Source organism: Tupaia chinensis, unplaced genomic scaffold (assembly GCF_000334495.1).
Source record: "Tupaia chinensis unplaced genomic scaffold, TupChi_1.0 Scaffold000355_1, whole genome shotgun sequence".
NCBI classification, from domain to species: domain Eukaryota; kingdom Metazoa; phylum Chordata; class Mammalia; order Scandentia; family Tupaiidae; genus Tupaia; species Tupaia belangeri.
The window spans coordinates 6,294,946-6,318,262 of record NW_006159850.1 but is presented as its reverse complement, the minus strand read 5'-3'; the positions used below and the strand labels follow the sequence as shown (position 1 = coordinate 6,318,262).

Here is a 23,317-nt window from a genome sequence, read left to right as displayed (position 1 = left end):
GGTATGCCTCCCCTCCCACATTACCCATGTCTACAGAAAGGGGGAAGAAAGGGCAAAAGCAAGATACATACCATCAGTAGCGTGGGCAGAACCTGAGGAGGAGGAGGAGGCCAGCTGTGCAGGACAGACAGGCTGCCTGGGTTTAACCCCACCAACACCACTCAGCTGTAGGCCTCGGCAAGGTTCTGAACCTGAGGTGCAGCTCCTTTAACTGAAGATGGGATAATTACTAGGATAATAATCATTGCTCCTCCTTGGGCTCATGTTGAGAAGAGATGGACTGACATTTTAGGCCTCAGTCTCATGCCTGGGATGTAGTGACCCCATCACCATCTGAGTTGGGGAAGAAGCTGACTGTGCACCTGCGGCTTCTTATTTTGCCAGCTGCTAGTATCCCTGCCTCTGCCTTTGACACTGACTGATTGTCCATCTCTGTCTCTGCTACATACGAACTAACTTCTGAGCAGGTAACCCCACTAGGTCATGAATCCTAGATTTGGCCACACCCACTCTGACAGAATTTCTCCCCTTGTAATAATAATGTGATTATCATCCCTCTCGCACAGATGGGATAGCTCTTAAACCCAAATCCCTGCAAAGCAGTTGGATAAATATTTAACCAAGAATCAGAGGAATTGGGAAGCAGTTCTTGAACTGGCTGTACAAATGGCAGTTGGAAAATTTTTCTGCTTGAGAGGTCTAAAAGCTGCTCCTGGCCACGTTTCCTCTTCAAAAGTTGCAGATAAACACTTACGTACATGCAGCGCTTGATTGAGTTCGGATGGAAACAAACCCTTCTGATACGGTGCAGGCCTCTGGGATTTTGAGTCATTCATGGTTTGGATTTCAGTCCTCCATTACTAGCTTGGTGTCAGGTCACCTCACTAGTCTGTTTCTCTATTTTATCACCTGTCAAGTAGGGTGATGAAACACCTGAGTCTAGTGTGGTAGCATAGCCCTACTGATACCTGGGGGGAGGTTAGTTCTTCCTTTGGGCCTGTCTGGTACATTGCGGGATGTTTAACCGCATCTATGTCTTTGACTCACAAGATGTTAGTAGCTTCCACCCTCAGTTGTGACAAGTCTTCAGACATTGCCACATGCCCAGTGGGGGGCAAAAATCACTCCCAGTTTAGACCCTCTGGCCTCAGCTGTTGATTTAAATGCATTGGGGGTTCTGAGTGCTCAGCACAGTTATAGATATAGCCGAGGGTCTTTAAAAAGGTCACAGAAAATGCATATTATGAAATAATTATGCAAAGATTTCAGAATGTTTGCACCCAAATTAACTCATATACTAGTTTCATTTCTTTCCAGCATCATTTGGGAATCCTACATAGAAAGTACTCTAGAAAAGGGGCCTTTCCACTGTGAGATAGCAAAACCAGTTGCCCACCATGTCAAACCATCTGAAATACATTAAAGTGACCCCAAAGCAAGCAGCCTTAGAAGTTCGTACAAATGTCCAAACGATAGGAAACTAGCAGCGTTCACGGAGCGAGCCCTGAGCTTCGTCTCAAGCCAGACTTGGCTGTTGGGATCCTGAACATTCTTTGCAGAGCTGCCTGAAGAGAGTCACTTGGCTAATTGTTCAGCCAGTCCCTCAGCTACTCAGTGGCATGATAGAAAGCCAAGGGCCAGATTTTCTTCCCTGACACAGTCCAGGGCCACGGGGTGCCAGGGGACGGGTTAGAGCAAAATTGAACTTCTCCCTGCTGGGTTGTGTTTGATATTTACATGCCTGAAGTCATTTCATTCTAACCTCTGCAGGGTGCAGCTATGAATGAATTCTCTCAGTCAAGCACTCTCTAGGCCAGTCGCAGATAGCCTGGAAGCAATGCCACCACAGTTTCAAGCCAGTCAGTCTTTTTACTCCAAGGTCTATATCCTTCTCACTTCTTCAGGCTGTCAAACAAGAACACACCAGGGAAGCAGGGGGCATATACGTACCCTCCCTAACCTGGCTAGTTTCAAGGTGGTTAGGAGGTGTTAGCAATTTGGTGCTTCTCAAACAGTCGGGTGGGGGGCACTCCCCTGGATACCTTGTTAAAATGCAGAATCTGACTGAGTTGGTTTGGATGAGTCTAAGATACTGCATTTAAAACATTTTTTTATTTTTTATTTCTTTTAGGTTTTTGTGGTAGGGTGTGAGCACTTACTGGAAAGGAGAGTGATAGAGTCAGAGAGAAAGTGAGCAATCAACCCTCTCCCAGGAGACATTGCCATAACACAAGCTCTCCTTTTTCCTTCTCTCAGAATTTTGGGGACACACACACACACACACACACACACACACACACACACACGTGCCTGGTGTGATTTCAAGACGTCAGGTCCAAGACTTGAACTGTGGTTGGCCATGTGGGAGTTCAGCACCTTAACCACTATGCCACCTGCTGGCCTCAAGATTCGGCATTTCTATAACTAGTTCCTAAGTAATATCAGTGCTACTGGTCCCTGGACCACACTCTCAGACTTCAGCTGTTTCCCTTAGTATGCTTTCAAGGTCCTTCTGTGCTGTGGCATTTATCCGTACTCCACCGTGGCCTCTTAAAGCTGAGCAGTCTGTTGTATGGATACATTGCACTTAAAACATCTTTCTCTTTTTATTTATCCAATGGTCCATTGATGGACATTTGAGTTGCCTCCACCTTTGGCTGTTAAAAATAAGGCTGCTTTGCATATCTGTGTACGAGTTTCTGTTTGAACACTGGTTTTCTGTTCTCCTGGGCAAGTACATGGGAGTGGAATTGCTGGGTCACACGGCAACCTATGTTTAACTGATTGAGCAACAAAGTGCCACAGTAGCTGCCCCCGTTACATTCCCTCCAGTACTGCATGACTGCTTAACTTCTCCTCATCCTCACCCTGTGTGTTGCTTTGTTATGTTTTTAAGTAGCTTTCTTAATGGGTATACTATTGCTATAGGGTGCGTGTGCTCGCTGGAGAGACAGAGAGACAGGAAGTAAGAAATCACCCCCCAGGAGAGATGTCCATGCCACAATCCCTTCTCCTCGATTCTCCTCTCAGGATTTTGGGCACACACACAAACGCACTTGGCATGAATTTTTTTTTTTTTGAGAGGTTTTTACTATAGGGCGCGTGCGCTCTCCAGACCGACAGAGACAGAGAGACAGAAAGCGAGAATTCACCTCCCGGGGGGGATGGCCATGCCGCAATCCCTTCTCCTCCGTTCTCTTGGGATCTTGGGCACGCACACATATGCGTCTGGCGTGAGTTTTAAGCCACCGGGTCCGGGATGCGAACTGCGGTCGAATACATGGGAGTCCAGCGACATAGCCATTATGCTAACTGCTGGTTCCTTAGCATGAATTTTAAACCACCGGATCTGGGACTCAAACCGTGGTCGACTACATGGGAATCCAGTGACGTAATCAGTACGCCATCTGCTGGTCCCCCATGATTCTTTTATGAGCTTCAAAATGTAATTTCCAGTCTTCATTTTTAGCTCACTATTACATGGCTGCTCCTTGCCATGTCTTAGAAGGACATAAATCTTATCCGATCAGGGCTCCATCTTTCTGATATAAGTTAAACTTAACCACTTCCTTAGAGGCCCTCCAAACGAAGCTCCACTAGGGGAAGTCCAGCAGGTGGCAGGGTGGCACTGGGATGCCACATGGTTGACTGTGTGGTTTGAGTTTCAGACATAGCAGCTTGAAAAACATGCCAGGCACATGTGTGTGCATGCCCAAGATCCTGAGAGAAGAATGGATTGCTAAGTGGCCACACCCCTGGCTGGGGTGATTGCTCACTTTCCCTCTTTCTGTGGTGAGCACACATGCCCTATAGCAAAAAAATCTAAAAAAGGAAAGAAAAGAAAAAAAAAACTGTAGTGGGGGTTAGGGCTTCAACCTGTGGCTTTTGGGGGAGCAGAAGTATTCCGTCTGTTCCAAGGGGGACTCTGTCAAATCACACAGTAACAGGTCGAACGAAGTGTTGTAGAAACGCAAGATGCGTAAGTTCTCCACATCTGCCGTCCAACACACGTCAGGGTTAAGAAGAGTGTGCTGTACACTTCAAAATCTTTGAAGAGGGTAAATCGCATGTTCAGAGTTCTTACTACAATAAAATAAATATTTAAATTAAAAAATTAGAGAATCTAAAAGGACAGACCGGGAGGGGTACGTAGATCATGTTGTCCCTATTTCTCCAGTCTTTTGCTTGTGCCCGTGTGTGTTTGCAAGCCTATCTATGTATTTAGTTACATGCAATTGTTTTTGTTTTTGTTTTTTCTCTTTTTTTAGTTTTGCTATAAGGTGCACTCCTGAGAGAGAGAAAGGGAGAATTATCCCCCATGGGGAATGGCCATGGCACAATCCTTTCTCCTCTGTTCTCCTCTTGGGATTTTTGGCACGCATGCACACCGGCTTAATGTGATTTTCAAGCTGCTGGGTTCAGGACTTGGACTGCCCAGGTGATCATTGGTGGGATTGGTGCCTTAACTCTGCACCACCTGCTGGTCTAGTTCCCTACAATTTGATCAGTTTAGGCGCTTTTTCATTGTGCTGCATGACTTTACAATAATCAAGGCTAGATAGCCAAATTTAAGGTCGTTTCATTAAGTCTCTGAAAACGGCCATGGTCTCAGCCAAGTTTGCCTTTTGACAAAGGAAACCTGTGCAAGGCACCATGGTTATGGCAATCCATGCCCCCTCTGTATGCAGAAATGAGCACAGTGTTTCATGGGAGCCCAGGAAGCAGCAGCCAAAGCTCATTTAGAAACAAGGGTCTGCCCTAGCCATGACAGACTGTGAGCTGATGATTTGGAAAAAAATTCTTTAAAAGAATGAGCCCTAGTGGGCCCAGCAGGTGGCGTAGTTATTAAGGTGCTGGACTCCCACATGGTTGGCTGTGGTTCAAGCCCTGGACCTCATGACTTGAAAATCATGCTGGGCACGTGTGCACGCATGTTCAAAGTCCCGAGAGAAAAATGGAGGAGAAGGGATTGCAGCATGGCCATTGCCCTGGAGGATGATTTCTCACTTTCTCTCTTGGTCTCTCTCCAGCAAGTAGTAAGTATTAGGTGTGGGCCAGCAGGTGGCATGGAGGTTAAAGTGGTTGAATCCTATATGGCTGACTGTGTGGTATGAGTCCCAGACCCAGGGGCTTGAAAATCATGCTGGGCACATGTGCATGTGTGTGCATGCCCAAAATCCTGAGAGGAAAAGGGATTGTGGTGTGGCCTCCCCTGGGGGACGTTTCCTCAATTTCCCTCTCTCTCTCCCTCTTGTCTCTCTCCAGCAAGTGCACATGCTCACAAAGTAAGAAGTAATAAGTAAATAAATTTTATCGGATGAAAGCATGAACACTTCAGACTTGTTTTTCCCTCTATCCTCTCAGGAGGGGTCCCCATGGAAAACCTGGCAGCCTATGGCTCATCGAAGGCAGCTCTGACCATGTTTTCGTCGGTTATGAGGCAAGAGCTTTCCAAGTGGGGAGTCAAAGTGGCCCTCGTCCAACCTGGAGGCTTCCGAACAAGTAGGTGTCTGAGCCGGAGGACCCGCCGTGTTCCCCTGGGCAGGACCCTCACGGTCTGAAAGAGCATAACTCAAAGGCTCAGTGGTGTCCAAGAGGGACATCCCAGACCTGAGTTATCGCAGCAAAAATATCGGTATTCAGTAACCACTGGCAGTAGGAGAGAGTGAAGGCTCCATTCTGATTTCTGCAGATGATTTGGGCATTTTAAAGAGAAGATGAGGAAGGGGGTAGGCGGGACTCCGTAGAGTCAGACATGTGGGAAGTGGGAAGGTGTGGTCAGTGTCAGACCAATGAGGCCAGCGTGTCTGTGCCGGCAGTGACAGAAACTGGGATTCCATCCTTCTGCAAAGACTGGGAGACATGGGCCTCACCCACCTTGCTGATGCCACGTCAATGCACCCATGTCCTTAAAAGAGATGTTTCTGAATTGCAAGAGATATGCCTTTACGACTGCAAGTGCTTAATAAATGCTCCAAGAAAGGGAGGTCAGGGCCTACCACTGGGGGTACATTGACCGGAACAGATGGTACATTTCCCCAGCAGTGCTGAGCTTTCTCAGGCAGGCTTCTTAAGGAGAGGTCAGTGCTGTCCAAAGGACAGGCCCCTATGCTGTTAGAAGTGTGCTGGAGTTTGGTCAAGTCTTTTAGTGCAGGGGTTTGGCCAGAGTATCAAGTTCTGCAGTTCTCAGTGTCTGCCAAAGAGGGGTTGGGGTAAGTGGGCTCTTCTAAGAATTGAGGGGCGGACCAACTCCATAGTGGAAGCTGGATCTCATGTGACTGGCCAAGGTTCAAGCCCTGGCATTAGTGGCTTGAAAGTCATGCAGGGTACATATGCATATGCCCAGGATCCTAATGGGATAGGGAATTGGAGGAAAAACGATAGCAATGTGAGCAGGCCCTGCTGGGTGCTTTTTCTCTCTCTCTCTAGCCCATGAATGTATGCACACACTTTCTGGCCTAAAAAGAGAAAAAGAAAGAAAGAAAGAGAGAGAAGGAGGGAGGCAGGGAGGTAAGGATGGAAGGAAGAAAGGAGTCAAGGGGCAGGTGCAGTCGTCCAGTGTCCAGTGGCTGACCACCTGCCTGCTTCCTTCCATGAAGGAATGGAGTCAGCCACATGCTACAAGCAAGTGGAGGACATGCTAGGTCTGAATCCACGTCCCTTAATGCCCCCTCAGATCAAGGACTTTGCGACATGCACATTCCCTTCTGGTGTAAGTTGTGTCCGACCCATGGAACCACAGCTCAAAAATGGTCTGAAATGGTCCTGATCTCACCAGTTTTGATCATTTTCACTGCCCCACACAGACCTCTCCAGCAATATGTAACCCATTAGTTTCAGATTGGGTGTGGTGACTTTTTTTATGTGGAGTTTACTTTTATTTAAGTTTAAGCAAATATTCTGGGTAACATTTATTCGTCTCTCATTTCATCACCCAAGAGGGTTTCTTTTCCCCAGTTTCTTTGTGTTTCGAAACAAGGTTTTTCCTCCTTCCCTCTGAAGACTATGGCCCTCCCACCAGTCTCACACTCCCAGGAAGATATAGCCATTTTCTCTCTTCTTCCCTAAATATCTGAACTCTGGGTAGAGCCAGATTACCCCAAGGCTCAGTCCCTAATTCTATGCCAACAAACATTTAAAACCAGTGATTTAAATGAAAATGTAAAAAGCGTGTCTAATAAAAGAACTCAAACTGGAAGGTATTGCTGGCACACTAAAGAAGTAACCCTAAAGGTTTGAATGGGAGCCTACATACACAGGATAACATCTAAAAAGAAACATTTCACTTTTGGCCGGAGATGTTTGGCAGCTGGGAACCTCTCCGGGTTCTGGAGAACGCACAAGACTCGGTGAGAGGAAGGGAACCCAGAGAAAGGGACATCAGCCGTCCAGGTCGACCAGAGCAGTGGAAATGGGGTTAAGGTGAAGTCTGAAAAGGAGTTTCCAATGTGGGGACTCCCAGGGTGGGGTGGAGAACCTAGGGGAGGCGAGAGAGAAAGGGAGTGGGTCAAAGATGAAGCCAAACATGCTGGACGAAGATTCTGGCAGAGAGTGAGATGAAAGCTGGCTGAAAGCGGGTGTCAGAGGGAAACGATGCATTTGCCTTTATACCTGGCAGGAGGTTTGAGGGCTAGGTGACATAGCCCAGAGAAAAATTCCAACACACAGATGTAAGATTCCATTTGGACAAGAGAGCAACCCTGTGGTTAAGTTATGGTTTCAAGAATTCAGTATCATTGTTATTTCTGGAGAACCCACATTTTTAGCTATTTCCTCCTGATATTGTTGATCTTATTTTTTGAATTGAGTAACATATCATATATCATTACTCACATGTAGTTTAACAAGTTATCATAACACTCATGTCCTTAACATTCAGATAAAAAAATAAAACATTACTGGGGCCAGCAGGTGGTATAGTGGTTAAGGTGCTGGACTCCCACATGGTCCACCACGGTTTGAGTCCCAGACCTGGTAGCTTGAAATACGCTGGGCACATGTGCATCAAGCCCAAAATTCCAAGAGAAGGGAGGAGAGGGGATTGCGGCATCACCATCCCTCTGTAGGGTGATATCTTGCTTTCTCTCTCTCTGGCAAGTGCATGCACCCTATACCAAAAATCTCTCAAAATAAATAAATAAATAGAAAAAACAGTACTGCACCCAGAAGTCTCCTGTATTATCCTCTCTCAGAATAGCCCTCTTCATCTCCCATTGGTAATCATTCTCTTACTTTTTGCAATAGTCTTGTCTTGTCTTTTCTTTCTCTCTCTCTTTCTTTCTTTCTGTCTGTCTGTCTTTCTTTCTCTCCTTTCTTTATCTTTCTTTCTGTTTTTGCTATAGGGCATGTGTGCTTGCCGGAGACACAAAGGGAGACAGAGAGTGAGAAGTCTACTCCCCAGGGGGTATGGCAATGCCACAATCCCTTCTCCATTCTCCTTTCAGGATTTTCGGCATTCATGCACCTAACTCTAGCCTGAGTTTAAGCCACTGGGTCCGGGACTCGAACCGTTGTTGACTATATGGGAGTCCAGTGACGTAACCATTACGCCATCTGCTGGTCCCTCTTTGCTTTTCTTTACAGTGCTACATCCATACATGCATCCCCAAATAATATTTTTGAATTTTGAATGGAATCAACATATATATATGAAGGTATTTCAAAATGTTCACCAGAAAATAGAAGTAGAGTAGTTTGTTTTGGTGCAAAGAAAAGTTTGAAATCCATGCATAACTTTTTCATACTACTCATTTCCATGAACTTTTTGAGGACCCCTTAATATTCTTTCCTGTCTAATTTCTTTCATTCAACATTATGAGTTTACAGTTCATCTGCCTTGTGAATAGTTACAGTTTGCTTATTTTCATTGCTTTGTAGTAGTCTATGAACATGCCACATTTTTGCACTGTCAATGAGATAGTTGGGTCATTTCTATTGGGCCATTGGAAAAGTCATCACACATTTTTGCATAGAAAAGCATAGAAAAATGTGTCTTGACTTTTCTGATGACCTAATAGTTTGGGACAATTATGAACATGGCACATGCACTGTGGTTATTACGTCCATGAATTTCCCTATGACAGATACCCAGGAGTGAACTGATTACAGCAGAGTGTATTTTCAGCTTCCCTGGGTAATACCAAACTGTTTCCTAATATTCTGTTCCAATTTGTTCTCCCATCCTTTCTATACGTGCTCTTGTCTTCGCCACAACTCTGGATGAGGTAACCTTAAGAGGTATTAATTTCCAGATGAGAGTGTTGAGGTGCAACGGGGAACTTGCCCCAGTGGGATCTGGCTGATGGCTTTGTCACCAATGAAGAAAGCTTTGGAAACTCTGAAGAACACACTGACAAGAGTGGCCAGAAAGTCCAGGAATCATTTCAAAGGGAGGCAGGTGGAGAGGAAGAGGGGATTCCCCAGCCCAGGAAGGCAGAGGCTGGGGAGAGGTGGCAGGAGGAACCATAGTTCATGCAAACATGTTTTTTAAGACACTGAAGCCTCCAAAGTAATTGTCTGGGTAATCGTTTCTTTAAGTATAGAGTAGTGCCTTCATGAAAAGAAACAAGCAATTGAAACTCTGTTTGCATTTCCATGAGTATAATTGGATTTCACTGGCTTATATTTCATAGCCAGCCTCCCCTGCAGTCCTGATACCCTGGAGTCACCCAAGCTAGCCAAGGTTCATCCCCTTAGATCCCAGAGCAATTCCACACTTTGCAGGAGAGTGCAGGGGTGACTGCAACCTTTTTGGAAAGTAATGTGGCAGTAGCTATAAAAATTCAAAATGCATGTGCCTTTTGATCAGGCCGCATTTTGGGGATTCTAGCTGACAAGAATACAAATGGATAGACAGTGCAAGTCGGTTTACTGCGGCAGGCACTTGTCTTTCATTCTTAAATTTTGCCAGAGCGTATGTGTGCTGGCTGGAGAGGAAGACAGAAAGTGAGAAAGCACCTGATGGGGCATGGTTAGGCCTCAGTCCCTTCTCCATTTCTCTCTCCTTTCAGGATTTTGGCACATGCTCATAAGCCTGATCTGCGCAGGACTTGAACCACGTGGTTGGTCGTGTAGCTTCCAGCAGCACTAATGACTTCACCATTGGCTGGCCCCTACAGCAGTCAGTTCTAATGGTGAAACCTAGGAACAGCTACCAAGTTATTTGATAGGAAAGTGGCCTGTTAAAAAGCTGTCCACTGGATAATTCCGTGACTCTGATTTAAATATATAGCCATCGATCATTAATGCTTTATTTTAATTTTTTAAAGATATTTTTGCAATAGGGTGTGTGTGCTCACTGGAGAGACAGAGAGAGACTGAGACAGAAAGCAAGAAATCTAACCCCCAGGGAGGATGGCCACCTGGCAATCCCTTCTCCTCTTGGGATTTTGGGCATGCAAGCACATGTGCCCAGCATGAGTTTTAAGCGGTTGGGTCTGGGACTAGAACTGTGGTCAACTATGTGGAAGTCCAGTGATGTAACCATTATGCCAGATCATTAATGGCTTAAACCTACAGCCATTGACCAGGAAGGGAGGTCTGTGATTTATTACTGAACAAAACAGAACAACCCCCCACCTGAAATTCCTGGAAAATAATGCATACTGTCATCCTTTTTGCTCCTGTTCTTTCCTGGTTAAAAAAAAAGGGGGTGGGGATAAAAACCATCTATGTATAGGAGGATCTTTACAAAGTGTATGGAAAATGCATATTATGAGAAAACTATTCACAGATTTCATTGTTTTTACACTGAAATTATCCTCCTACTTAAAAAAAAAAAAAAGAATTCTGCCAGAGGGTGTGTGTGCTTGCCAGAGACAAAGAGAAGAGGGAATGTGAGAGGGAGAAATCACCCCCCAGGAGGGTGTGATCATGCCACAATCCTGCCCCCGTTTCTCCATTCTGTTGGGATTGGGGGCACACACACACACACACACACACACACACACACAACTGGTGTGGTTTTCAAGCTACCAGGCCTAGAGCTCAAATAGGGTGGTCAGCCATGGAAGATCTGGCTTTCTTTTTGGAGAGGTTTTTTTTTTTTTTTCACTATAGGGCGCGTGTGCTCGCCAGACAGACAGAGCGAGGCATAGAGGAAAAAAGCGAGAAATCACCCCTCAGGGGGGATGGTCACGCTGCAATCCCTTCTCCTCCATTCTCCTCTCGGGATCTTGGCCACACACACACACACACGCGCCCGGCGTGAGTTTTAAGCCACCGGGTCCGGGACATGAACCACGGTCGACTACATGGGAATCCAGTGACATAGCCATTACGCTAATTGCTACATCCCTGAGGCCATAGCCAGCCCTATGCCCATACTTTAATTTTTTCACAAATTCTTCAAAGTCCCTTTATATATACATATATATATATTTGCATGAAAAAGGAGGAACTATAGAAGGTCACGCAAAAGCGTTAGTTACCTCAGAGAGTGTTTTCTTTTTCTTTTTTAAAAAGAATTATTTAATTTTACATATTGGTATTATTTTTTAATTTGCTATAGGGCACATGTGCTTATGAAAGAGAGAGAGAGAGACAGAGAGAGAGAGAGAGAGAAAGTGAGAAAGCAAGCTAACAGGGGGTTTCTGTTCTGCTTTGCTCGGTAATAAATCATAGGTCTGGGACGCGAACCAAATCAGCCATGTGCGAATGTAACTCCTTAACCACCATGCCACCTGCTAGCTCCCCCTCAGGGGAGATTGTTTTTAATTTTAAGAATATATACATGTTTTTGAGACTAGCAGTTGGCATAATGGCTATGTTGCTGGACTCCCATGTAGTCGACCACAGCTCGAGTCCCTGGACTCAGATCTGGTGGCTTAAACTCACGCCGGGCGCGTGTGCATGCGTGCCCAAGATCCTGAGAGGAGAGTGGAGAAGGGATTGCAGCGTGACCATCCCCCCGGGGGTGATTTCTCACTTTCTGTCTATCTGTCTCTCTCTGTCTTTCTGGCAAGTACACACGTTCTATAGCAAAAACCTCGCCAAAAAAAAAAAGAATATATACATGTTCTTATTCTTCACTTTATATAATGAGAAGGTACTGCTGCTATATTTTAAAGTAAATATATATCATTTAATTGTATATAATAAGCATATTTTTCCTCTATATTAAAAATGTTTTTATATTTAGTCCTATGTAATTTATGTATTACATTTTAAATCTATTTTAAAATTATATCAAAATTATGTTTAATATACATTAAAATTAAAATTATTTTATCATATACATAAAATTTTCAATTATGTATGAATTTAAAATACAGAAACATGCATTACTCCTATATTAAAACTTATATATATATGTATGTAATGCATACTGTGTTATATATTATATATGAAATATATAATATTACACATTACCTTATGTATTATATTGGGTCATTGGAAAAGTCATGATGTATTTTTCTGTTTTCTACACAAAAATGTGTCATGACTTTTCCAACAACTTGGTATCCCTAATAGTCACCAAAAAATATATATATAGGACCAGCCTGCTGCCATAGTCCATAGTGTCCCTGACCAGTGCTGGAAGTCATGTGACTAACTGCAGGTTCTGATCCCTGGGTTGGCCTGAAAACACATGGGCATGCACATGGGCACCCAAGATCCTGAGGAGCTAGAGAGCCGGGAAAATGGAGTTGTGGTGTAGGAGACCCTACCAAGTATGTTCTGCCTCGCTCATGTGTGTACACACACACTCTATCAAAAGTAATACATATCTGGGGGCCAGCAAGTCACATGGTGGTTAAGGTCACTGGACTCCCACATGGCTGCCTGCGGTTAGGGTCCTGGACCTGGTGGCTTTCTCACTTTCCTTCTCTCTCTCTCTCTCTCTCTTACTTTGTCCCTTTCTGGTCAAATTTAAATAAATAAATAAATAAAGTTAAATAAAATAATTAAAAAATACCTATTTTATAGTCACATGAGAATGATTGTGGCAGCAGTATTTAAAAAAGCCCCAATTGAAAACAACACATATGTCCATCACAGTGCAACAGATAAATCATTTCTAGCACATTTCCACAGTGGAAAAGCTAGGCAGCAAGAAGAGTGAACACTTAACCCAAGGAAGGGTCTCTTAGGCTGTGTGGGGTAGAGAGGCTGATGCCAGTGTGTGCATACCACGATTGCATTTCCATGCAACTTTTAAAATGAGGCAAAACGAATCTATGCTGTTAATCAGGGCAGTGGCTACTGGGAAGGGGGCTGCCTTCTGGTCTAGTCCTGTTTTGTTCTTAATCTGGTTGCTGGTTATTCCAGCTCTTCAGTTTGTGAAACACCCAGTCATCTGTGCACTTTTCTGTATGGACGCTTAAAATGATAAGAAATTCCATTTATATAAAGCACGTAATTTAAAAGCACATGCAAACAGACACCTGTCCTTTCAACTGAGGCCAATTCACAAGCGCCTGCTTTTCTGACTCACTCGGGCTTCCCCAGCACCTGACTCTTCCTCTTATCCTGTATCTCAGACATCACAGGCGGGAGTGACACGTGGGACAAGCTGGAGAAGAACATTCTGGACCACCTCCCTGCGGAGGTGCAAGAGGACTATGGCCAGGACTACATCTTGGCACAGCGGAATATCCTCAGCTTCATGGACAAGTATTCGAGCGCGGACGTTTCCCCGGTGCTCCGTGATGTGCAGCACGCTGTCATGGCTAAGAGCCCCTCCGCTCTTTACACGCCAGGGAGATCGGTGTATCTGTGGCTTTGCTTGGCCTCCTTTTGCCCCACGGCTGTATTTGATTATATTTGTGAAAACGGATTCGGCCCTAAAAAGGCCATGCCCAGAGCTCTAAGAATGCCCTGGAAGAATAAGGCCATGTAGACTGTAGAAAGCCTCAGGGAGTGGGCAATGGAAATGAGAAGGAAATGAGAAGGAAATGGGAAGGAGAGGGAAACCGGGAGCTTCCCATTAAAGTAATTTCCTACTTCACATTCCTTGTGAGATGTGTTGATTGAATGGTGGGAAGGCTGGAGAGTACCAAAGAGCACCACGGAGAACATTAACTGAGCACCTACTGTGTGCTGGGCACGTGTCAGATACTCTCTCATCTAGTTCTTATCAGAGAACCAAGACGTCTTCACTCCTGTTTCACAGGTAAAGGGGTTAAGGATCAGAGAGGTTCATTGTCACTTCAACCAGGAGACAAATCTATTGTACCTGATGGTCTGCTGAGAGAGGAGGAGGAGGCTGAGAGAGAGGGAAGGAGAAGAGGAGGACATTGACCCCAAGGCCTTTCTCACTGTGCATTTATTTTTGGTAACTGCTGCGTTTAAGGTGCAGATTCATTGTACATCGTGGGCTTTGTGTGCCTCCTCTCCTTTCCTGTATCAAGACCCCTGGAGATAATAGGATGAGGTCTCCCATCTCGAGCGGGACCCAGGAAGCCTCTTGCTAGACCCAGGGCATGCGGCTGGCTGGTGTGTCTCCATAAGAGCTGTTGCTGTGGTCTCCATCTGAGCATCGCAGAAAGGAAATGCCAGCACTATTTGCTGATGGAAGGGAGTGATGTCAAATACTAACATGGTGTGGCCAGGTTCTGCCAGGCTGGACAAAGGGGAGGGCCCGGTGAGCAGAGCCTGCACGAAGGGACCTGCAGCACCCTGCCCATTGCACACCCATAAGTTCCATTCCCTCCCAGTACATGGAAGCTCTTTTATTTCCCACAGAGAAAGTAGGTAAAATGACAGCACTCTTAATTTTCTCAAAAGAAAATAACAATATAGTAAGATAAATAATAATGGAATATTAATATGATATATTTTTTAAAGTTTATTTCACGAGCAAGAGTGACAGAGAGAAAAAGAGAGAGTGACACCCCAAGCAGGATCCTCATGCTGCTAACCATCTGCAGCCTCAGCCAGCCCCAGATCATGGGCACACAGGCACCTGGTCTGTTTAGAGAGGTCTCTGGGTGTGAGCCTGGAATTTTCCCCTGTGGGTGTGGGTCAGCTTCCCAGTGTGGTGTGACCCCTGCACCACTGTCTAATCCCAAATACGCTTTATTTATTTATTTATTTATTTATATGATCTATTTAACTTTACTTATTCATTCATTTTTAATTTGACTAGAGATACACACACACACACACACACACACACACACAGAAGGTGAGAGAGCAAGCCACCAGGTCCAGGACTCGAACTGTGGTCAGCCATGTGGGAGTACCTAGCGCCTTAACCACCATGCCGCCTGCTGGCCCCCCATTCATCAAGACCTCCAAATACGCATTTTAAATGGTGGATCAGACTGGCTTCATGGCCTCATGGATAAGGCAGCTGGATCCCACATGGGGTGTCCTGGACCCAATCACTTGAGAAACATGGGTACATGTGTGTGCATGACCAAAATCCCGAAAGAAGGGAGAGATGAGAAGGGATTGTGGCATGACCATTCTTCAAGGGGTGGGGGAGTGTTTTCTCTCCTCCCTCTCGCTCTCAGTCTCTCTGTCTCTTGCTCTCTGGTGAGTGCACACCCTCCCCCCCCAAAAAAAAAGAAAAAGGCTTTGTGCCTTGACCATGTCTGCACAATATTTGATGTCCCTGGTTTTACTCTAAGAAATTGGTAAGAGCTAAAGGCAGAGTGAAGGCCCTAGTTCATCCACAATTCACTATATTTTGGGGGAAGACAAGATGAAAAGATGACTTGACAGCAGGACCCCTGTCAAAAAGTGTTTCCTCTCGCCTTGCTCTGCCCTCCTGCTCAAGGGCAGGATGCATGGCACATTTCGGGCCTGGTCACAGGGCATCGCAGACCCCACCCCTCCTCTTACCTCTTCCCTTTCTGTACTTCCCAGTGCTGCCAACAGGGATGTGAGCCGTCCTTACAACAGGCAGAGGAAAGAGGGAGGGGTTAGGAAAATCATCCAGGGAAAACGTAATTTCTTTTGTTACACAGAGAACCAATAAAAGGCCTCCAAATAAACTTCATTGCAGTATTGGAACAGAACATTAAACTTCATGCATTTCATCACACCAATGATAATGACTGTGCCCCAGGATGTTACTTGGGATAGCGTAATTCTGAGAAAGAAATTCCATGTAAACTGGCCTAGCGAGAGGTGTCACCTCCTGCCCAGGAAAAGCCCCCAGTTCCGCTCACATGTAATGTTCCGCTCAGGGCTTAGGACCCTAGCACGCTTGATCTGGCATGGTTTAAGATAAGGTGCTGCTGTGCCGATTTGTCCTGGAGGCCAATCTCTTCTCTGAGATCGCCAGGGTTATGATAGAACAAGGGGGTGTTTCTGTATCCCGGTACAACATCCAGCTCAGAGTTCCCACATTAAGAAATAACAAGCACAAGGAACGAATTTGAAAGCTGCAGGTAGGGAGACCTACTTTTGCACTGTGAAGTTGCTTATTCTCCTACCTGCCCTGTATCCCTTCATTTTGGAGATGTGGGTAAGAGAGTTGTTCAAGGGACCCCCACTTCCCCACCAAAGGATGAGTGTGTGACATAGGCTGGCCTGTCCATTTATACTCTTGGCTCCAGTGATTGGTTCAGGAGTGGGCACAAGATTCTAGAGGAGCCAATAAAGATTTGAGTGGGAGGGTCATTAATGGGCGCTGGGAGAGCAAGGCTACCCTTTTCAGATGCTGAGCTGTGGTATCCATGTTAAACTGAAGCTTCTAGAGCCCACCAAATGGAGAGTCTGGTAGAGAGTGAAGCCAGGATAGAGGAAAATGGAGCAGGTTGATAAAGATAAACCACAGTCTAATGACATAGTTTGAACCCCTTGATCTAGCCATACCTGCAGCTTGAGATTTGGGTTGATTTCCAAGTTCTGTGAGCCAAGAAATACATTTCATTTAAACTATTTCAAGTTGGATTTCTATCTTTTAACATAATTCTGAGCAAACACACGTTCCTGTCAATGAAAAATAAGGAATAAAATAATGCTCGACTGAGAAAATAGGCAGTATCTCTACTTTCTACGGGAGAAAAAAAGGAGGTAAAACTAAAGTTAAAAAGAAAAGGAGGTTGGGAGGGAGGGCTCGGAAACAACAGTATTTAACAGACACCAGAATGGAAAGCTACTCGGTATGGTAATATCTTTCACTTGCTTGACATGCTTTACTTTTTATGCTTTGAGAACCCATATTGTATGCTGCTAAGATGTAGGATGATTAAATGTAAATTAACAGATAAATAAAAAACAGGAAAAAAAGGTTCGAGTGAGTGATATTACCATTCAAAGGCCCTCCCCCATAGAAAAGCAATTAAAAAAAATAAACTTATTTATTTATTCCACAAGTGAGAGAAAGAGAGACACAGTACCCTCAACGGGGTCTTGATGCTGTATCCACGCCTAGCCTTCAGCCAGCCCTGGTCCACCATGGGCAAACACATGCCCAGTGCATTCAGGGAGGTCTCCAGACTTGAACTGGGGTCCTTCCCAAGTGGTATTACCCTGCAGAGCATCATATTTTACTGCTGTACCACTGTCTGGGCCCTAGAAAAGAATTTTTCTGTTGAAATTTATTGGGGGGGTTGGGAGGGGTCTCAGCTCCCAAATACATGAGCACACTCCCTCTGGAACAAGATGAAACGGAAATGCTGAGCTCCATGGTGGAAACCGCAGATTTCAGCTGACCACTGGCAGTTCTCGATGACTGGAATCACGCTTGGCTAGGGTAGCAGTTTTGTCTAAGGTACATTTTGTCTAGTATGATAAGATGTCCTGTCCTGGATTGTCACAAAATTGCAGAATGGAGAGATGACTAAGGTGAGAATCCTAGCTTACCATGGGAATCAGGAAGATCGACAAACAAACGTAAGGCTTTTTCCTTAAGCTGTTTGTTTCCCCCAGGTTGCTCCATCTGTGGAAGGATGTTCTGGCCCAGGTAATTGTCCCAGGAATTTTACCACAGAGATCCTTTTGTTTAGCCCTGCTTTCTGTCCTTCCTCCTATTTCGGTAATAGGTAAAAATTCCCGGCTGGGTGTAACACAACTCTCTCTGGTGTTGCCCTACCCTCACTCTCCCCGAGCCCTCTGAGATGAATGAATTCCATGTAGAGAAGGTTGTAAGTTGAAAGACCTTTGGCCTGGGTATGCTTTTAGGTGAGACTTAATGTTCAGACAAGAAACTTTTTTTTTTTTTTTGGAGAGAGATTTTCACTGTAGGGCGCGTGCGCTCGCCAGACAGACAGAGAGAGACATAGAGACAGAAAGCGAGAAATCACCCCCCAGGGGGGATGGTCACGCCGCAATCCCTTCTCCTCCATTCTCCTCTCAGGATCTTGGGCACGCACGCACACACGCCCGGCGTGAGTTTTAAGCCACCGGGTCCGGGACACGAACCGCGGTCGACTACGTGGGAGTCCAGCGACATAGCCATTACGCTAACTGCTGGTTCCCCAGACAAGAAACTTTTATCGATGGATATAAAGTGCACACTTTGGGACCAGCAGTTAGCGTAATGGCTATGTCACTGGACTCCCCCATGTAGTCGACCGCGGTTCGTGTCCCGGACCCGGTGGCTTAAAACTCACGCCGGGCGTGTGTGCGTGCGTGCCCAAGATCCTGAGAGGAGAATGGAGGGGAAGGGATTGCAGTGTGGCCATCCCCCAAGGGATGATTTTTCGCTTTCTGTCTCTCTGTCTCTCTGGTGAGTGCACGTGCCCTATAGAAAAACCTCCCCCCCCAAAAAAAAATGCACACTTTCACCTTGAATACTCACAGTGAAGGGCAAAATAGCTCTGAGAACCTGAGAGGGCTAGGCCAATCTTTGCCAGTGCCATAGCGATGCTACTGGCGGATGAAGCCCATCTGCTGCTTCTTGCAGTCAGCGAAATGAGAAGGCCCCTTGCACCATCTCTGTTTAGCAATCTGCCCTGCCTGCCAGGATGTAGAGGATGGCCCCGGGCAGGCCCTGGATTCCGATGTTGCTTTAGTTTCTACCCAGTGACATCTTCAAACCTCCTAGTCCCAGGAGCCCCCTTGAGACAGAAGACTGAGGGTGTAATGTAATATAAGGCAATGGTAACGTTTGACCTGAGCCGTTGAGAGACATGGAAGGGACAGAGATGCATGAGGTAGCATTTTATTTTTCATTCAGGAAAGCTTATATAGGGGATGGATAGAACTGGAGGAGACTCAAAGAGCTGCTCTTCGATTTAAGGTCGAAGGACTGCTCTCCCCGTCTCCCACCTCCCAGCATTTTTTGTTTAATGATTTGAATCCTGATTGATCCATGCCACACCAGTAACGTTCTGGGTGGTAGATCAGCAAGGTCGACGTAGAAGCATTTTGGAGTTACGGTATAATGGACTGAATGTTTGTGTCCCCCAAATGTAAATGTTGAGTTCCTTATCCTCAATGTGGTAGTATTAGGAGGTAAGGGCTCTGGGGGGTGATTAGGAAGGGTGAAGCCCAACGGAAGGAATGAATGAGATTAGTGCCTTTACAAGGCGAGACAGGAGGGAGCCAGTGGACAAAAGCAACAGGAAGCCAGCCATCTACAAATGGGGAGGCAGGCCCTCACAAACCCAGCCCAGCCGGCACCTGGGTCTTGAACTCCCCAGCCTCCAGAACTGTGAGCAGGAAGTGTTTTTTGTTTGCCCACCCAGTCTATGATAATTCGCTATAGCAGTGAGAAGACACACAAACCATGGTCCCACCTTGGGCCTGCTACTCTATAGCCAGGTGACCTTAAACAGGGTGCTTATATTTTCTGCACCTTGTGTTTTTTGCTTTTGTTTCTATTTCCTTTTATTTTAAAAACAAGGGCCATGGTAATGATAATCTCCTAAAGTTGTGTGGATTAGTGTGACGATAATGCAGAGTCTAGCCAGTACTTGGCACATGTTAAGGGCTTGATAAATGTGGTAGGAACAGTGTGGATTTCTTCTCTTGTACCCGAAGGGAGACAAGGTCACTTTGGTGTATCCTTTGTAGATTGAGGTCAGATAATTTCTAGGGCAAAGTGTCTCTGAATCTGCTCCAACCTCTCTTAGGGCACGAGGGAGTCTTATGGACAAATAATGAACCTCATGTCTCATCATACTCTTCCTGATGAAAATCCCTACTGCTTTTGTTTATTTTTTTTGCTAGGACTCATTTAAATTCAATAAGCTGCTGTTTTAAGTCTATTGTTTGGTAAGTTTTGACAAATGTCTTCTCTTGTGTAGCCATTACTATAATTGAGATATAGAATGTGTCCACCCTCCCTGGAATGCCTGCCACTCTGTCATTGATTCCTGACTCCCTATCGTAAGCAACCACTCACCTATTTCTGTTGAACCATGCTACATTTCCTTTCCCTTCCTTTCCCTTCCCTTCCCTTCTTCACTCTTAAGCAAAAAATAAAGAATAAACTAAGCTAGATGAATTTCTCTGAACTAACAGTAAAATCTCTATATCTCTATATATCTAGATATATTCTATATCTCAATTATAGTAATGGCTACACGGGTGAATACATTTGTCAAAGATTAGAATTTTAGCATAGATTAGAATTTTAAAATTTAGTACTGATTTAACATTAAATTCAGTAGGTTTCCATCCTACACAATTCATACCAAGAGAAAGTTTCTTTGCTTTATAATTGCCATTTCTCTCCATATTTGAAACCACTGGAATCTGTTTAATATTAAAAATTAATCTGATTGTGAGAACTCTGGAGGACTTCAGGACTTCAGTTTTGGCAATGACTTGATTTCTGATTTGAATGCTGCTGTTTGCCAGTCAGTGGTTGCAACATGGTGTTTCCAAACCTAGGTCATCTGCATGGCTGACATCCCAGCGTGACTTCCACCACCAGGATAGATTATTTCAGCCTCACCTCTACCAGCTAGCTTTCTCATTTCAGTGCTGGAGACTCTCAGGTGCCAATGTCACACTGGCTAGAAGTGATAGAAGCAACCTCGGTAATTTCTAAAAATCTAGATATGAGGCCTGGCCCTATGGCCAGTGGTTAGGGGAACCAGATCCCAAATGGCCAACCACATAGTTTGAGTCCTGGCCCTGCTTGGAAACAGCCTGAAAACATGCTGGGTGTGTGTGTGTGTGTGTGTGTGTGTGTGTGTGTGTGTGCACGCCCCTAAGCCCAACAAGATGGACAGATGCAGGAGAAGGGATTGTGGCATGGCCATGCTCCATCGGGGCATGCTTCCTTTCTCTCTCTCTCTCTCTGGTGAGCACATGCACCCTTTGGCAAATTAAAATTAAAAAAACATCTAGATGTCAATTTCCCCAGAATTACCTAACATCAAAACGATTGACGACATAAGTGCTGATGAAGATAAGGAGCAAACGGAACTCTGAGATGTTGAAGAGGAGAATGTAAAATGGCATACTCACTCTGAAAACCGTGTCCTTACACAAATAAGCACATACCATAAGGTCCAACAATGGTGCCTCTGGATAGTAACCCAAGATAAATGAAAATCTATTTTCACAAAGACACACGTTTATAACATCTCTACTCATAACAGAACAAAATGGGAAACAGCCAGAGGTAAATAAGTTTAGTTATACTCATAATGTAGAACACAAATCTTCAGTAAAAAGAATCTAATTATTACAACATGCAACAATAAGGATAAATCTCAAAACATTTTACTGAGTGAAATAAGTCAGATTCAAAAAGTACATACTGTTGAGCTTCCATTTATATGAAATTTAGAACACACAAAGTAGCAAGATTCAACAGAAACGGGTGAGTGGTTGCTTACGACAGAGAGTCAGGAATCAATGACAGAGTGGCAGGCATTCCAGGGAGGGTGGACACATTCTATATCTCAATTATAGGAATGGCTACACGGGTGAATACATTTGTCAAAACTTACCAAACGATAGACTTAAAACAGCAGCTTATTGACTTTAAATTATACTTCAATGCTGACTTAAAATGGCAACAATTTCTTTAGCCAGATGATAGAGCTTCAAGGTAGAAGATATCAGTGTTGCTAAAATCCTCACCTTGAAGTTGACGTCTTCCTTTGCTCCCTTTCCCAGGGAAGTCAGTGAACAAAAAAACTTGTTTTTCCTCTTTCTCCCTTCTCATTTTTATTATTAAAAATCATTTTTTTTACCTTTAATCACTGTGTATCATTACAGCATACCTAATTAATTTTCCCATCCTGAATATACTGCATATTGGTTCAGAGAAACTGCTATATACCCTTTTCTCTTTTTAAGAATGAACATGTTGATTCTTCATCAAGGAAATGAAGAATGAATTCATTCATACTTGAATTTTTATACTTTGATTTAATATGAATTAGAATTTTTGTAATAAGACAGTACAAATTTTAATTAAAAAATTTTTTTTAACGTTTTTGCCATAGGGCACGTGTGTTCTCTAGAGAGTAGACAGAGGGAGACAGTTAGAGGGAAAGTGAGAAATCACCCTTCCAGGAGGGATGGCCATGCCAGTCCCTTCTCCATTCTCCTCCTGGGATTTTGGGCTCCCATGCACATGTCCCCAGTGTGATTTTCAAGCTGCCAGGTCTGGGACTTGAACCACAGTTAGCCATGAGGGAGTCCAGCACCCTAACCACAATGCCACCTGCTGGCCCCAGCACTAATTTTAATACTTTAATAAAACCAATAATCTCCCCATGTGCATAGTTCATATTTAAGAGAGAGCTTTTCCTGGTTTCATAATTATTACGTCCTCCCACATTTGAAATCGCTGGCTACTATACTTTGTGGCTTTGTGTTAAGCGTATCTTTGAGAATTGCAAGCTCAGGGAGACTTCGGGTGCGTCTTAGTGTTGCTCTCCTGTTCCCAGGTATCAGCACTGGAATCAGCCCTGTTTTCTTGCCACGAGATTTCCGACCCAGGGGATTCCTGTTTAGTTCCTGATGGAGGCCCTCAGGCACTTCTGCCACGTTGCAATCTCGACCTTGTACACACGGTCATTTTGGACTGTAATTTCCAAAAATCCAGATGCCCATTTCCCCAGAATCAAGGGGCAGGGGTCTGTGCACAGTTGAACCACTCGTCTGGAGCCAGCTACAATGTCACCACTCTCTTGTGTAAGGAGGAGCCAGCTGGCAGCCTAATATTCAGGAATTATTTTCTTCCCTTGAAATTTCTGTCCAGTGCTATCTGTATCATAGCTTATCCTATATTGCTGATCTATCATGGTTAATTCAGAAATACTTTTTCCCCCTTCAAATTGCATCATCCAATTTACAGGAGGGGGGAATTCACAGGGATTTATAACAAGCATCTCTAAATCACTGGGAGTTAGAGAAAGGGACTGACGACAGAGATGCCACTCCTTATATACACATCAGATCGACAAACAAAATTTAAAAGTTGATGTTTCAGTTAAGAACTGCCGTGTAG

At 44.7% G+C, this 23,317-nt stretch overlaps 1 protein-coding gene across 1 annotated transcript in view; it reads left to right on the top strand.

Annotated features, from left to right (window-relative positions):
• HSD17B2 (hydroxysteroid 17-beta dehydrogenase 2) overlaps positions 1 to 13,948 on the top strand; it is a 60,284-nt gene extending 46,336 nt beyond the window's left edge. The window contains exons 4-5 of the mRNA XM_006152578.3: positions 5,365 to 5,502; positions 13,482 to 13,948. Coding sequence (XP_006152640.1) covers positions 5,365 to 5,502; positions 13,482 to 13,840 — 497 coding nt within the window. The 3' untranslated portion in view covers positions 13,841 to 13,948. The remainder of the gene's footprint in view (positions 1 to 5,364; positions 5,503 to 13,481) is intronic.
• Positions 13,949 to 23,317: the final 9,369 nt, after the last annotated feature.